The following is a 17,860-nucleotide window of genomic DNA, read 5'->3' on the forward strand; positions in this document are numbered from 1 at the left end:
ACATCTTCCTGGTGGGTCTGCCACAGTCGCTCCTATTAGTAATACTTAGTCTGAAATTAGGTTTAACAACCCCATCCCCCTATGTAGCCTCAAATCCATTCACAGGTGACATTAATGTGGAAAGGGAAGAAATAAGCTCAGATGCATTTTTTTCCTCTTAAAAAAAAGTATAAATTTTACAAAGCCTTTTGGAGTCTCTCTTGGCTAAAGGAGAAATCCTTTTGCCATTAACTGCTCCTGCAGAGAGAGCTCGCTAGCTGCAAGATCATGATGAGGGTAAGCATTAATTAAATCTAACTGCGAGAGAATAATTATGTACACATATCCATCAGGGCAAGTTGTCACTATCCAGTAACAAAGTTGGATACAAATTCCATCAGCAGAACTGTCAGGCGGCTGTTAAAAGGATATAAATGTGTCCCAAAAGGATCATTTCATTTAGGGGGGGAAAAATTGGATTGCAAAGGATTAATGAGGCGAGGGGTTTGTGTTTTCAATTGAATGTAAAATGCAAACCAAGGAAGTTGTGATATCATCATTTAACCTTAATGTTTAGCCACATTTGGATTTCTAACACGTGGTGGGGACATTTAGACCTTGCGCATCAAACCAACATTTCCATCATGCAATGAGATGAAAGGTTGGATATCTTGAAGTTATATTGCATAAAAGTTTACAACAGAATCATAACATCTCATTTACACAGATGGCATATTCTTAATAATAACTAGGCAAGAAAATGAATGCAAATCCCACCAGGGTAATTCGGGGATTCAGGAAAGGGCCCTTTTTTTGTGACTGCCTTGATGTCTGCTGAATTTCAGTCCAAACTCTGTGGACTGTACGTATGCAGAGGCCCCACGCAGGTGGTAGGACTGCAAGTCTTGGCGGCAGCTGCCGCAAACAGGCACAGCTACAGTGTAGGTACAGGGACAGTGGCGTTAGAAGCAGGTCCAAGTGTACATCCAGGCTCCACCATTGACTGGCCATGTGGGCTTGGGCTACTGACCTCATGTCTCTGAACATCCATTTCCTTTACAAAATAGTGTTACAGAAAACTAGTTACAATAAGATATTTGAAAGCACCTAGACCAGTGACTGGCACAAGATAGGTGGCCAATAACTGCTGTTGTTCCTATCAGATCTATGTCCCAATGTAGGAAACAAACAACAACCTCAGGAACAGTTCCTCCTGCACTGTCATCCTGGCTGGGGCAATCATGGGTAGTGATGGTTTCCAGCCAAGGCAGAGACTAGGAAGCCCACCTGGTTTCACTGCATGCATGGTGGACAATGACACTGGTCAACACCAAGGTCATTTATTCTAATGCACTTATAACAATGTGTAATTGTTGGTTGACTTCCTACCTGTATCCTCCTCCATAACTTGAGCCCCACAGGGGTGAGGACCCCGTGTGTCTGATTTTCTACTGTCATCTCAGGACCTAGAATGATGGCTCACACTTGGTAGGAAGTCAGGTCGGAGGCCCTGGGTAGGGACTGAGCAGAAAGGGCTGGAATCAGGAATGGGAATCAGGTACAACAGCAATAGAGAACAGCTAGGGAGAGACTCATTCTATGTTGGGGATGATGCCACCATAAGGATGGATGATCTGACTTGTCTGACTGTGCTGGGACCACAGAAGCTAATCTTAGAATGAGGCCAGAGTCTATCCGAGATCCTAGCCATTCTGGGATGCTGTAATTATCAGGGTAATGACCTAGTCTTGAGTTCTCAAGATCCTGTCAAGTTATTTTTAGGTAGTCCTGCCTGAAGGCATGACTTCTTCAAGTTCTTTCCCAAACTTGGAATGTATGCAGATTGCTGTGAATGCCACAACATTTTGCTGAAGGGGATCGCACTGACCCACCTCAGCCATCATTTCTGGCAAGGTAACCAGGGTGACACAGATAGAGAAGGAGTTTGGCAATACAGCTATTCCCTGGAAACTTATCTTCTCCGCTAGACCACACATAGGGCCTTTGTATGTCCAGAAGAGAACCTGACAAAAGGGACTATTTCTATGGCCTGAAAAAGAAATATGAAGAATATTGATTGAAACAAAACACTCCTACTTTATCTTGACAGTGAACATTTTTCTGGAAATGTTCAGCTACAACGTCACCTACACACACTCCCATCCATTCTCCACAAAAAACAAAACAAAAAATAGAATCAGTGTACACATATTGTTTCTCCCTATTTCCACCTCTGATTGAAAGAAATATCTTTCAGAGGTATAAAAATTAAACCACATTTAGTCATAAGTTACAAAGAGTCATCACTGAAAATAAAATAAAATTTCAGGAAATTGGGCCAAAGCCAGAAAACTGAGATCATAAAATGTCAAGACCCATAAAGAGAATTTCTTTCTTCTTGTGAAAAATCTTTAGACTCTAATTCTTTTTTTTTTAAGATTTTATTTATTTATTTGACAGAGAGAGACACAGTGAGAGAGGGCACACAAGCAGGGGGAGTGGGAGAGGGAGAAGCAGGCTCCCCGCTGAGCAGGGAGCCCGATGCGGGGCTCGATCCCAGGGCCCTGGGATCATGACCTGAGCCGAAGGCAGACGCTTAATGACTGAGCCACCCAGGTGCCCCTAAACTCTAATTCTTGGGGGCAGAATTTTATATATGTTCATTTGATTATATTTTTAATAGTACAGTTTAATATTCTGTATTATGATTTTGCCTACTTGAGCTAACAGGAAGATTTCTGTAAAAATTTTTGATTTTTGATTATATATTAGTCAACCTATCATCGTGCTTCCCTCCATTTTTTTCTTTATATATTTTGAAGCTTTGTCGTTTCTGTACATAAGTACAGATTGCATTTGTCTCCCAGTGAACTGTTCCTTTTATGATTAACGACCCTATTTCTAAGAATTTTTTGTTTCTTGTTGTGAAGTTTATTTTGCCGTATATTTCTACTTCTCCCCAAGCTTCCATTTCATTAGTATTTGCTTAGTATATGTTTTTCCTTTACCTTCTCTGTCAAACTTTCCATATCTTTATGTTTTAGGAAGATCTCTGGTAGATGGCATGCAATTGGATTTTACTTAATGTAATCTATCCCTGAATTTTAGTTTGCAAATTATATTTATTGTAATTAATAATGCTTGGGGCCTTATTTCTACCATGTTACATTTCAGTCTCTTATTTTTTAGTTTTTATTTAAATTCCAGTTAGTTAACATACTGTGTAATATTAGTTTCAGATGTAGAACTTAGTGATTCAACACTTCCATACAACACCCGGTGCTCATCCCAAGTGCACTCCTTAATTCCCATCACCTATTAAATCCATCTCCCCATCCTTTCTGGTACCATCAGTTTGTTCTCTATAGTGAAGAGTGTGTTTCTTGCTCAACATCACTCATCATTAGGAAAATACAAATCAAAACTACAATGAGATACCACCTCACACCTGTCAGAACGACTAAAATTAACGACTCAGGAAACAACAGATGTTGGCAAGGATACAGAGAAAGGAGAACCTTCTTACACTGTTGGTGGGAATGCAAGCTGGTGTAGCCACTCTGGAAAACAGTATGGAGGTTCCTCAACAAATTAAAAATAGAACTGCCCTACATCCAGCAACTGCACTACTAGGTATTTACCCCAAGAATACAAAAATACTAATTTGAAGGGATACCTGCATCCCGATGTTTATAGCAGCATTATCTGCAAGAGCCAAATTATAGAAACAACCCAAGTATCCACAGACTGATGAATGGATAAAGAAGATGTGGTATATATATAGAATGGAATATTACTCAGCCATAAAGCAGAATGAAACCTTGCCATTTGCAATGACGTGGATGGAGCTAGAGAGTATAATGGTAAGCGAAATAAATGTTAGAGAAAGACAAATACCGTATGAACATACGCATATGTGGGATTTAAGAAAAAAAAAAACAACAGAATCCTAGGGGAACAAAAGAGAGAGGCACATCATTCTTTTCTTGATCTTGCTTTCTCTTTGCCTTTACCCACCACATCCTACTGCCCACCCGGAGACACCATGTTATCAGCTTCTAAACTTAAAGCCTGAGCTTTGCGTTTCCCTCTCACTCTTTACAACTGAGGAGTTTCCCTTCTTCATCTTTGATAAACTTGCAGTGTTTCAAAAATTCTAGTTTATTCCATGTGGGAGTGGATGGGCACACGTGTGCAAGCATATGTGTATGGAGCAGGAAGAAGGTCAGCTTCGTATGCCATGCTGTTGAAAACTTACCATATGCCTCGCCAACATTCTTTTCATTTAGATACCGGAGCTTTTGTTATAAACAAAAACATGTTCATTTTTAAAAATAAGTATTCTAGAATTGTGACTTTCCCCCCAAGATAACTGAAGTCCAATATGTAAATATGAAATAGGAGCTTGATGGAAGAGTCCTACCTACTCAGCCACATTCCCTTGTCTGCTCCCCAAATGCCTCTTTGGAGCACAGCTTGACAACTCTTGCTCATGGTCCATGAGCTCTACCTGGTATTCTCAGGATGTTTAACCACCTCTATCTCAAACATGGGAAAAAGCAAAGCCTTCTCTTTATAATCTTCTAAGTGATTTACCCATTCAATTACAGTTGAATTAGAAAAAGCCACAAGCTGCCAGCTTCTATGTGTTTTATCCAAATTCTCCAACAGTCAGTCTTGGTTGCAGGGAATATGGCCTACATGATTTTACATGTTCAGATGGCATGATAAGAGGACACTGTTGTAAGTCAGGGGACTTGGAAATCCATTCCTGGGTCTGCTAATTCTTCTCTGCAGCATGGATGAGGTCTTCCCATCCATCATTTTCTGCATCTATGAGCAGGAAGGATCGGACGACCTTGAAATTCATTTCTACCTCTGATGGACTAAGAGAACCTAAGGAGTTATTTCCCTCCGTTGTGTGCTGAAAGCCTGGGACAGCAGTGCCTCTGAGACATCTGGATTCACTTATAATCATCCAGCAAATAGACAGTCAAGGGGTTAAATCTAGGATTCTCTCAGTCCACATCTGAGAGGTTCCCTTACACCAGGGAGTGCAGGTCAAATCCAATCCACTGCCTGTTTTTGGTGTGGTCTAGGTGCTAACAATGGTTTTTACATCTTTAAGTGGTTCAAATAAACCAAAAGAAGAATATGTTAAGATGTGAAAATGTTATGAAATTCACATTTTAAAAGTATCCATAAATGTATTCCATTCTTTTGTTTAGTAGAACTCTATTACAAAAAATGGTACTTGGTTATTATTATTATATTTTGAATTTTGTCAGATTTGTGGAAAAATTTCTCTCATTGTGTAAGTGTCTACATAATCCTCAAGTTTGCCTCTTGGTCAGCAAAGCTTAAAATATTTCCTATCTAGCCCTTTACTGAAAAACTTTGCTGATCCTGCATTAGACCATAAGGACTTGCAAGGATGGAGTCAGGGTCCAAAATCGACTACCTTTTGTATACCACAAGCCAGGCTGGTTCAAACAACAACTTGAGATCCAAACCATGTTAGCCCTGTTAAAAAAGGCTGGTTAGCAGAGGTGTAAAAATTACATGTAGTCTTTTAATCAGCTATAGATGGATTCAAATCTGGGATGCGATTCTCCCTCAATCAGCTGTATCACATTATACAAGTTCCTTCACAGATCTGAGCCTCCATTTTTCCATCAGTAAATTGGGAATAATTATGCTTGCCTCAGGGTATTGTGCAGGTCAGCCCAGGCTTTAACATAAGATAGAGACTTAATAAAATATCAATACCTGTAGGTATTGTAAGAAACAGCCCAATAGGGGCATCTGGGTGGCTCGGTTGGTTAGCGTCTGACTTGGTTTTGGCTCAGGTCAGGATTTTAGGGTTGGAAGATGGAGCCCAGCATCAGGCTCTGTGCTGGGTGTGGAGCCTGCTTGAGATTCTCTCTCTCCCTCTCCCTCTGCCCCTCCCTCACTCTCTCTTTCTAAAATAAATTAAAAAATAAAAAACAGTCCAATATTTTGTCCCTTTGTCGTTTAAGAGGTGAACTCTTATTTCCCCAGCCCTTGAATCTACGATGATCCCGTGACTTGCTTTGAGCAACAGAATGAAGCAGAAGGAATGATGTGTGCCTTCCAGGATTGGGCCTCAAAAAGCCTTGCATCTCCCATTCTTGTTGTTTTTGGAACCCTCCACCATTTGAACACGCCTTGGATAGCTGGCTGACCACAGGTAAATGACTGAGGTCAGCTTAGCCTACCCCACCCAGACCAGAAGAACTGCCCAGCTGAGCCCAGTCCAAATGCTCAACTTGGATTTAAAGCCCAATAAATGGTGGCTGTCCTAAGTCACAGAATTTGGGGGTGTTTTATTATGATGCCACAACTCTGACACAGTATCTGTGCCATTCTGATAAAAGAAAGATCTTAGAGTTGTGACCTCAGGCCCCAACAGCACCTAGCCCCCCAGCCTTGTGCTAAGGCTACATGTGAGTACCTCTCCCCGCTGCCAGGCCAGGCTGAATTGACGAAGAGCCCCCTGATACATTTCAGACAGACAAGGAAAACCACCTGGAGGAGACATAGACTTTCAGCAACGCAAACTTCTCTGAAAGATACATCAGAGACTTATGGAGGTGGCTGTGTACTCTGACTACAAATCAGCTCTCTCGTGGCTCAGCCCAACATGGGCATCACTAGGCTGCTGGTGGCACTGACCCTCTTGGGAAGGGCCTGAGGACAAGAAAAGGAAAGCCAGAGCCCTGGGGTAAAGGCTTCGCCATCAAATATGCATGACATTCCCTGCCTTTGAAGGTGCCAAGACTCTGATTTCAGGATGCAGCTAATCCATAGAGAGCAGCTAATCCATAGAGTGCTTAAAGGAGCATCTCCATAAACAGCACATTCTCACAATGGCCCTAGGACATAAGAATGGCAGGTATCCTCACATTTCCAGGTGCTAGGGATGGAAACCCAACGAGATTAAGCAGTTTCCCTGAGGACCCACCTGCACTTAAGAGCTGGAGTTCCAGCCAGGGTTTTCTGAGTCCAAATACTTTTCAATAGACAACGATGCTTCCCCATCAGATTTATCATCAAAGACCATTTAAGTCAGAGGGGACCTGTGGAAATTATCTAGCACATCACCTTTGCTTTCCGAATTAACAACAACAAAGATTTATTGGGTACTTGCCATGTTCAGTGCAGCCTGCTTAGTACTTCACATGCATCAACTCGAATCCCCCAACCCCCTAGGAGGTGGCCTATTATACAATTTGTAGATTAGGTAATGCCACTTTAGCCCACAAAGTCACTTCCCAAAGTTGAGCGAGTCAGAGGCAGAACTGGGGGATATGGATTCACATCAATCTGACTTCGGAACCTGAGCTTGTTTCCACAAAAACACACAGCCTCTTAGATGGGAACACTGAGGCCCGGAGGGTTGAAAGTCTTGTCCAAGATCATGCAGCCTGGGTGATTAATTGTCCATTAATCCATCAAGCATTAACTGAGCATCTGCTATTTGTCAGGAGCTAGGCTAGTCAATGAAAGCACGGGCCTGACCTGGACATAGCCACTGCACTTCATGAGTTTAATTAAGGGAGAAGAGAGGTGGTCATAAATTACTCTAATAAAAGGTAATAAGTGACAAATATCACAAGGCAGATAGAGAAGAGGTTATCAGAGCTTCTGGCTCCTTTATCCTCCCTGACAGATACACCCCAATACGCTATTTTACTGCAAGACACTGTCCTCAGAATGTAGGCTTATGTAAATATAACTGTGTGTGTATATATATGTATGTATATATATATATACACACACACACACACACATATATATATATATATTGTTTATTGGTAACTGGCTATAAACTATTCACTTAGTTGGAGGAAAATATTCAGAAACAGTAATGACTTTAAATGATCTGCCTTCCTGGGTTGTTGTGATGCTTAAATATTGAACAGGCAGCCCCAGGTTCCATCTTTATGTCTCTGGTTCCTGTTTTTGTTCCCCTAACCTCTCTTCCCACTTAGCAGCCTTCCGTTTCTACCAGGGAGGTTTGGGTAAAGATGCCGCCCTTTTTGCCAAAGCAAGCCTTGAAACTGCATAATTAGAATGAAGTTCTGCTGGAAACCATGAGATCGTTGCAGGGAGACAGGGAGGACTGGGCAGACGTCAGCTCTCTGGGGCCTGGCCCTTTGTCTGGGATGAAATTGTTCTGTTTTCCTCCACCTCCGTGCCATGCCTCGTGCTGGATGTTCCTCCCCGCCCCCACTGCCGCGTGCCAAAAGCCGGCTTGCCCTTCCAAACAATGCCTTAGGGTGACTTTCTTTGTGGGGAAGTCTTCAAATTTGTCCCAAATGAAAAGTGTATATACTTTCTGCAAGCCTCTGAGGACAGGGCATGGCTCCCTGAGGTCAGAGGACATCCTGACTCTTGTCCTGACGCAGAGAGAGATGCCTCACCTTCCAGAGTCTTCTAGACCCTTGACAGACACACTCACAGTAGCACTGATGATGCAGAAACACTGGTCAACGCACGAGAAGCTACAACCACTTCCTTCCAGGATCTAGACTAGGCTGATTCCATTTCACAGCTTGAAGATCCTAACCAGACTAGCCGGGACTAAAACCCAAGTCATCTGGCAACTGCAGTGTGGGCTCTGTCTGCCGCGAGGTCACAGTTCTACAGTCTACTAGCTGGATAAACTTGGGCAAGTCACTTAACTGATATTTGAACTTCCTCTTTTGTAGACGGGGACAATTACAGTCCTTACCTTATGGGATCTGGGGAAGTTTTCAATGAGATAATATGTGATGAGCACAGTACTTAGAATATACTAAATACTCTAAATGCTTGGGAGATGCCAGTGTACCACATCTCATTAACCATTTGTATTCTACAATGCTCCCAGCTATCTTGTTTTATCCATCCATCCTTCCATCCATCCATCCTTCCATCCATCCATCCATCCATCCATCCATCCATCCATCCATCCACACACTCTCCCATTCAGCTGATTGCTATTCTATGCCCATTCTGTTACACACTGGAGCTACAGAGAGACATAAATCACTGTCCTTCCCATCATGGGACTGTCAGAGCTGGGGAGGGAGACAGATGTGTCCATACATATTTACAATGGATTGTGATAAAGGCTGAGACAGCAGCACTGGGCCACAGGTGCCCAGACAAAGGAGTGGCCCACTCAGCCGAGGTGAGGGTTGAGGGCGGGCCGAGGGTGTGTTCTTCACAGAGAAGACTTTGAAACTGAATTCCAAAAAATGAGTAGAAATCTGCTGTCTGGGGTACAAAGAAGGGAGAAAAGGAGGGTGTTTTAGGCAGAACATGATGTGTACACAGACTTGGAAAGCAAGGCAGGTTGGCTGAATGGAAGAATGGCCAGTGTGCCAGAAGCCACAGAATGCAGAGTCTTAGGACTTGGAGGAAGCGAGGGGCAGGCTGGAACCAGGCTAGGAAGGAGCCTTGTGCAGCGGACTACGGCAACTTTTTACCCTATTAGGCATGTTCCTTTCATCTTATAGATTCTTGCTTCTAAAATGGAGTAAGTGTACCCCAAATGGGTAATGATACTGATATAAGTAAAAGTAATAATAAAACAGTAGTGATAAAAATAAAACAGTGGAACATACATATTCAATGTGCACCTTTTGCTGGGCTCTGTGCTCACTGCTTTACAAGCATTGTCTCATTTGCGCCTATAGAAACCCTTTGAAGACGGTACACCATAAGCTTGGTTCTTCTTCCTGGAACATCGATATTGCCTAAAGACTTGAGAAAATGATAAATAATTTAACTGAAAAAAATGAGGTAGCATGATTTAAACTAAAACAGGCATGCACATGTTATGAAATAGAATGTCATGGATTTTTTTTTAGGTGGAACCTAGAATTTGGGGCTTATGACTGATGTCTTTCAAATACAGCGATAGACCCTTTGGGAGTGTGTTGATTCTCACCTGTCTTTAGGAAGACTTCCCCACAAAAGCTTGAGATGCCCCCAAGGCAAGTGACAGACGATCAGGGAAATGTTGTAGGCAGGAGAGTGACATGGCCCAATGTAGTGTGTTTGCAAAAGATTGCTCCAGCCCCCAGGGTAGAAGATGGATTTGTGGATGAAGGGGCTGTTGTAGGACTCTGGACGAGGAATAATGGAACCTCAGCCAGGTCAGAGGCAGTGGCCCAGAGAGCATGGGGCAGAGCTGGGAGCCTCTGTGGGCCACAGGAGCAGAACCCTGATGACAGTGATAACATCAGCTACTCATTATTGAGTCAGTCGCCCAAGTGCCAGGCCCTGGGCTACACATTTTGTAGGTATTATCCCACAACCCATATATGACGTTGGTATTATTAATGCCATTTTGCAGATGGGAAGACTGAGGCTAACACAGCTTCTTCATTTGCTTAAGCTCATTCAGTTAGCCCATGGTGGTTAGTTCAATTTCAAATAGAAAAGCCCCACTTTTAAACCACTAGCTAAACTTCATGAACCTCAGGATGCTCTTCCTCACATCACAAGCAATCTTCCCCAGCTTTAGTTTAGCTCCAACACATTCACTGTTCACTGCCTGTGGATGCTGGGGAGTGCCTGCCCAACAGCTGCCTCATAAAACCCCACTGGGAGTCCCCCACTGCCTTCCTCTGTCCGCCTAAGGATGATGCACTTGAGCGTCCACGAGGCCACTCAGGAGGAAGCCAGAGCCACAGACACACATCCGAGCTGCTTTTAACCGTGTGCTTCACTCCACGACCCTGCTTTTCCACTGCCCACTTCATCTGCTGCAAACCGCTGAGCCCCACAGCCTGGGCACAAAGCCCACAGAAGCAGAGAGGCCAGGTGCTCCCACTCTGGGCCAGAAGGCCCGACACTACCTCTGCAGCAGGGAGAGGAGCCAGGCAGTGACAGACCGAGAATCCAGACCCATCGGACCACATGTGGGGCTTCTGAGGGTCAGTGTGGGCAGACAGAGCACTTCCAACATCGTGTGTCTAGGGGTCGTTTCTGTTCCTCGACATGAGAATAAATGTTCCGGCGGGGGGGTGGTGGGACAGAGTCTGTGGTCAAGACGTTTGCACAGATGTGGAGGTAAACAAAGAAGCCCAGCTTTCTGTTCTACAGGACTTCCTAGGATCCTCAAGAGTCGAAGATGCATTCGGGAATTTCCAAGAGGCAGAAGGAGAGTGCAGAATTTCTATGACTTTTATGGGCCATGGAGTTCTTCAGTCCAAGAAAATCTTGAGGACCCAGAGCAGTAAGCATGGGACCTGGGAACTGCAGGGCTGGCACATGCTATCCTTAGTCTCCCTTGCAAAAAACCTTATCCACGGTGGCAGTAAAATCACGAGCACAATGTTATTAAGCCATTTTGAAAATTGCCTTAACAACATCCACTTGAGCACAGTTGATGTGCTATCCATCAGTGAGTCTATCTCTAGGGGAAACAAGATTCCCTGGAGGTCTGTACCAAGAGGCTTTGGTTTATCCTGGATCCCTCTTACATCACCAATTCAGAAGTTATAAAACTGAGCCACTTTCGAAAGATCTTTGAGGTTAATACACTCATTTATTCCACAAATATTTATTAAACACGTTCTACACATTCTATGTATTAGGTTTATGAATATGAAACACATTTTTTGAGAGGAAGATAGTAAATAAGCAAAGAAAAATAAATTTAGACCACAATTTTATGGAACAAGTGAAAAAAGGGTTATATAGCACGTCTTGGGGTAGAAAGAATTAGGCTGGGTGGTCATGGAAGACGGTTTGGAGGAGCTCGTATCTGCGCTGAGAGCTGAACTGCAGGAGAACAGCCAGGAAGGCAGCCAGGGCGGGGGGGGGGCGGGGGGGTGGAGGGTGTAAAGAGACACAGCAAGGGGAAGACAGCAAGTTGTCAGACTCGAAAGTGGGGAACCATTTGCTGGGTTCCTGCAATCCGAAGGAAGGCAGTACGGCTGGATCAGGAGGAAATGCCAAGTGAGTCAAGAGAGCAGAAGCCAGATCCAGATGGAACAGGAGATCGGCAAGTAGTTTGGGTTGTAATCAAAGGACAACAGGAAAACCACTGAATGATTTTAATCGGAAAGGGAACTTACCTGATTTATGTTTCTAAAAAGATTACTCTGGCTACTTTGGGGAGACAGAATCTCAAGGAGGGCATAGTTGCAAGCAGGAGGTGAGAGGCGGCAATGGTCATAATGGTGATGAAGGAAGGGGGGGACAGATTTGAGATACGTTTAGGGGAAAAATGCATTCTTCTCCCGTTAGTTCTCTTAGGCCCAATTTGACTTGTAAATCAAAATAACTTGATATCCAATCATCTAGGTCAAACAGATTTTCATTAATAAGCAAATTCTGAAATTCCGCCTGAAGAGTGAAGGCCAAGTTTGATGGACAAGTTTGATGCCCCTGCCCCAACCAAAAGTTCCATGTGGCATCGTTTATGGCACTGTTTAATGGTGAATTACCAGAAACAGCCCAAATGCCCAAGAGTAGAGGCCTCATTAAGACAGTTATGGTGCAAAAGAGGGATTTGGGGGGGAAGAATTCAGTGGTATAGCAAATGTTTTGGATAGGACACTAAGGAAATGAATTCAGACTGGCAGTGAGAACAGAGGGGAGGTTATGGACTGGGAGTCACTTGTACTCACGGGGGCTGTATTTGCAGGGAGGATCTAGGAGGGGAATTCTTGGTGAACGATGGAAGACAAAAGAGGGATAGGTAAGGCTGAATGAAACTACAAATGACCCTGAACAAATATAAGATAGGACAAATACATGACAATATTTATTCAGCTCCTGACACACATTAGCTGAGCATTCCATGCTGTCCGCCTTCACCACTTCATCCGATCTTCACAGCAGCGATCTGGGGTAGGGATTGACAACCCATTGTACAGAAGAGGAGACTGAGCCTCAGAGACATCCAGGGACTCTTTGAAAGCCACACAAGTTGAAGTTGACTGGGCTGGGAATAGCACTGCATGCTGCTGACCTCAAAGCAACTTAACCATCATTATGTATCAGTTCAACCTGGGGTTTACTATGTGAATTTCAAAAAGCAACTCCACCACCAACTTCTGCCTTGATATATGACCTCAGTTTAATGTGCAGATCCTTGGTGTTTCACAGGGTTCGGGATTCCACAGGATAAAGCTGGGGAACACAGGTAGGATCTCACTAGCTTAGAACACAGTGGTTTAGCTAATGTTTGGAACTCAGCTGGATTAGTTCTTCCTGGCTCTCCTACTTATCTGGGCATCCCTTTGGGCAAGTTACTGCAGCTTCCTGTGCCTTGTGATATCATCTGTAAAATGGGAATTACCACTGTACCTCCTACATAGGGTTTCTGAGAATCAAATGTAAAAAAGAGGTATATAGTATTTAGCCTGCTGCCTGGAGTAAGTGTCCATAAATGACAATTTCTCATAGGGTTAGAGAGGTCATTTAAGGCAGGGAGAATGGCATGGAAAGGAACACAGAAGCGGAATATACAGATTTAGATGAGACAGAAGAAAGACGAGAGCTCTGCAATGGTCTTGAATGTCCTTTCCACAAGCCCAGACACTTCTGAAGGCACTGGACAGCCACTAAAGCTCTGGGAGAACCGGAGTGATGTCATGAGCACTATGTTCATAGGAACTAGAGACATGAGAGGCCAGAAGAAGAGAAGAGCTGGGAGCTACTAAGTGAATGTAAAGAGAAGGGAAGGGATTGGGGTGCCAAGCAATGATAAGGGGGTTCATCCCATTGCCAAAGTCATACAGATGACCAGAGGAAGAAAGAGGTGATGATGGTGATGATGATGATGATGAGGAGGAGGAGGAGAGAATGGGAAGAGGAGGAGGAGAAGGAGAAGGAAGGGAAGATCTACTTTTTATTGCATGCTGGATGTGCTAAGATACTATAACAATCCTATGAGAGGAGTGGCATGGAGAAGCAGAGCAACCTGCCCAAGGTGATGTGATTAGTTAAGAGTAGAACCAACATTTGAATCCGGTTCTGTCTCATTGACAGTGCTTCTACTCTTAACCGCGATATTACTCAGGCAATCGAAGAGTGACTCCAAACCCTGTTCTGGTACCCCAGCTTGGGGACGCCTTCCATGAGAACGTCCATCTCTCCTGCACTCTCCAAAGCACCACGAGCTATGATGTAAAGGGCATCTACTGTGCTCGGAGCCCCTGTGAGGCACTTTCCATAGATTGTGGACAGTCTTCTCAGCCACTGCAAAGGACGGATGGTCCATTCCCGCCTCAGATGAGGCAGCTGGGGCTCAGAGACGCTCCACACCCAGGGGCACAGGTCTGCAGTCTACAAGCCTCAGCTGAAATGACCGATCGGGGAAACCGTGGCACGATTCTGGCAGTACAGGGCAGCAAGGGAAGGGGGCACAGCTCTTGCCGGGACCTTCAGAACCTGGGGACAGCCCGCTGACACCCTGGCAAGCGGTGCTGGGAGGGCCTACCTCGAGACTTGCTTCTCCGCTTCCGCTTCCCTGCCGAGGCCCTGCGCGGGGCTGGCTGCAGCTGACCGATCTCGATGGGCGTGTTAGCGCGGAAACTCTCCTTGAACTTCTGCATCAGGGACTCCACTGTCTCCTGCGTCGCCTCAGCTGCTGCTACAGGGTGGGCAATGGGGCTGAGGTTAGGGCTTGGCCCACCTCCAGCCCCTGGAGGACTGGGCCTGGCCACCCTGAGTCCCTGGAGCTCCCTCCCTGACCCATAAGGATACAGAAGCCACAGGTACCAGTATCTGTTGGCTTCCTCACTTATGCATTCAACACACACTATGTTCCAGGCACTGCCCCAAGCCCATGAGATAGGGTGGTGAAAAGTCAGACACAATCCATGATTCAAGGGATTCATAGCTTGGAAGGACACATATCCAGGCATTCCCAACACTGCAATACTTTCGTGATAGGAGAGTACAGAGTACCAGAGTAGTACCGAGAAGGGTCCTTTCACCCATCCGGGGAGTCAAGACAGGCTTCCTGGAGGAGGCACTATTTATACAGACACCTTAAGGATGAATAGGAATTAGCAAAGAGAGTAGAATCAGGGTAGGGTTACTAAAGGGATTTGGGATAAGAAAGACTGCCTGGGTAGGAGAAGAGCCATGTACAAAGATCCAAAGCCAGAAAGAGCATGATGCTTAAGCAACTGACAGGAGTTCAGTGTGGCTCCAAGGGAGCATGTGAAGACAAGACCAGGCCAGAGAGGTAGATCACTGTCAATCACACTGAGAAGTTTGGAGTGCATGCTAATGGCAAAGGCTGTTCACTGAAAATTCACAGAAGATTGGCATGTTCAAAATAAGTCCCTTTGACAACAATTCCTAAGAAGAGCGTGGAGAATCCAATGCAGAGGCTATTGCGGTAGCCAGCCAGAGGTCACGGTGGCCTGAACCAGAATAGTGAAGGAAGGAATAGGCAGTGAAGGAAGATGGCAGTCCGTCGGTCAAACATTTGAGGAGTACGGTGACATGAAGATCACTGGGTACAATAGCCCAACTTTACTGAAGGGAAACTGAGCACATGGGAGTGGAACACACAGATTTAGGTGAGACAGCAGAGAGACAAGATCTCTGGCATATGACTCACTCCAAGCTAGCAAGTGGTAAAGTCAAGCCTTCTAACTCCAATGCTCCATTTTTATCAATACCCTCGATGGATTTGTTAGTAGCCTAATTCCTATAAAGTTTCAAAATTGAGACTGGTAGGAAGTTCCAGAGAATGCTAAGAGTGAGGTCAGAAGGGCAGAGAGAAAAAGGTGGACGATAAAAGAAAAAAAAAAAAAGCAGAAAAGCTCAAGAAGGAAGGAGAGGGGCAACATAAAAGGCAAGGAGAGGAAATGGGAAGGAAGCTAAGGAAATTGTCTAAATGGCCTTACTGCCTTTGTTCTGAGAAATTCCCAAAGAGAGTCCCAACTTTGAAATCTTCAAGCTCAGCCCTCCCTCCATCTATGTCTCTAGAGGCAAGGACGCTTCTTCAATTTTGAGCTACCCGCTAAGGCCAGGAGATGGTATGTGCAAAAGATTCCTGTTTCTTTGAAGGGATTTCACCAGACTGGACAAAGAAGGCTTCTGAACATCCCCACACCAATTTCTAAGGAGCTCCTGTTTTCCCGGGTAACCTTTTTGGCTTAGACAGATGCATCTGGGGCATAGCTCATACCCAGGCAGCTGGTTTGGGCACTGGGCTCTGTGAGAAGCTCTGTCTTTGAGGACATAGGGGAAATCTATGTTTGCTCAGGAAAAGGCAACTGACAATACAAATGGACCACGTGGTGGCATTATAACTTCCTCACCTGCCTGTCTTGCTGTCTTCCTAGATATCTCCATTAGGTCTACTTAAAGGTGAACCAAGAAAAACAACCCAAACATGGGACACCTACTCCAAGCCTACCATGCACAGCCCTCCAGCAAGGAGGCTACCCTCCAATCCTGAGAAGCACTTCCACACCCAGTCCTGATGGTTTAAACCCAGAGATGAGCATGATTGGCCCCAAACTGTGAGTTGGACTATACTGTGATCAAAAGTTTAGAGCAAGCTATAGTCTGAAATCCTCCAAGGGAGGGGCCCATATAGGTGGCCAACATTCATGCCTTCATTCATCTTCCTGTTCGTTCATGCATCCATTCAACAGTGTTTTCAAAAAAACCGTAATGTATCTGTGACAAGTACAGGAGGTATTGTCTTAGCTTGGGCTGCCGAAACAAAACTCATAGATTGGGTGACTTAACAAAAACTTATGTTCTCACAGCTCTGAAGGCTGGAAGTTTTGAGATCAGGATGCCAGGATGGTTGGGTTCTAGTGAGGTCTCTCTCCTTGGCTTACAAACAGGCAGCTCACCATGCTCACATAGTAGGGAGAGAGAAGCCAAAGCAGGGAGGCAGAGACAGAGATAAAGAGAGAGGGAAAGACAGAGATCTTCCTCTTTTTCTGACACCCAGTCCTATCTGATTAGGGCCCCACCTTAATGATCTTATTTAATTTTAATTACCACTTAAAGATCCTATCTCCAGATACAGTCTGCTGTGGATACACCTGTGTCCCTACAAATTTCTTAAGTTGAAGCCCTAACCCCCAGTGTGACTGTATTTGGAGATAGGGCTTTTAGTAGGTAATTAAAGTTAAATGAGGTCATAAAGGTGAGGTCCTAATCCAATAGGATCAGTGTCTTTATAAGAAGAAGAAATCTCTCTCTCTCTCTCTCCCCTCTTGCTTTCCCCACATACATGTATACGCTCAGAAAGGCCATGTGAGCGCACAGTGAGAAGGCAGCCATCTTGCAAGTGAGACCCCAACTGTCTGGTGTCCCGGCCTTGGCCTCCTAGCCTCCAGAACTGTGAGAAAATAAATGTCTGTTGTTTAAGCCACCCTGTCTATGCTACTTTATGTCAGCCCAAGTAGACAAACAGAGTCATACTGAGGTTAAGGTTTCAGTATATATCATGCAGTCCATAACAAGGTACGATGGTGAAAAGACAAACAAACCCCCCCATAGTGCTCACCATACAGACAGGATGGACCAAGATTAATGAAATGATATACATATACATGTAAAAAACTTTAAGTGGCATATACCACAAAGGAGAGGCGAAAGAGGATCCAGAGGCTCTCTTAGCGGAATATGACTTAGTTTAGGAAAATCATGGAAATTTGCTTCAAGGAGTGGGTAGTGTGACTAAGAGCTGAACAGAGCAGGAGTTAATCAGGTGATGAGGAAGTGGGGGGGAGGGGCAAGGCGAAGAGAATAGGAGAGGAGGGGAAGAATTCAAACAAATAAGGCTTTGAGGAGAAGGAATATGGAAGGAGCTGCACCACCACTCACTGGGCCCAAAACACTGAAAGCAACTGGCATGAGATCATGCTGG

General features: G+C 44.6%; 1 protein-coding gene across 3 annotated transcripts in view; it reads right to left on the bottom strand.

Moving 5' to 3' along the window:
• The window catches only part of ASTN2 (astrotactin 2), a 904,520-nt gene that overhangs the window by 632,400 nt on the left and 254,260 nt on the right, over positions 1 to 17,860 (bottom strand). For 2 of the 3 annotated variants that reach the window (XM_028107897.2, XM_028107898.2), the window contains exon 4: positions 14,450 to 14,602. The exons of the other annotated variant lie outside the window; for it this stretch is intronic. In XM_028107897.2, coding sequence (XP_027963698.1) covers positions 14,450 to 14,602 — 153 coding nt within the window. The remainder of the gene's footprint in view (positions 1 to 14,449; positions 14,603 to 17,860) is intronic. 3 annotated transcript variants of the gene reach the window in all.

Source organism: Eumetopias jubatus, unplaced genomic scaffold (genome assembly GCF_037043125.1).
Source record: "Eumetopias jubatus isolate StellerSeaLion01/CBP00866 unplaced genomic scaffold, mEumJub1_p1.0 scaffold_15, whole genome shotgun sequence".
NCBI lineage: Eukaryota > Metazoa > Chordata > Mammalia > Carnivora > Otariidae > Eumetopias > Eumetopias jubatus.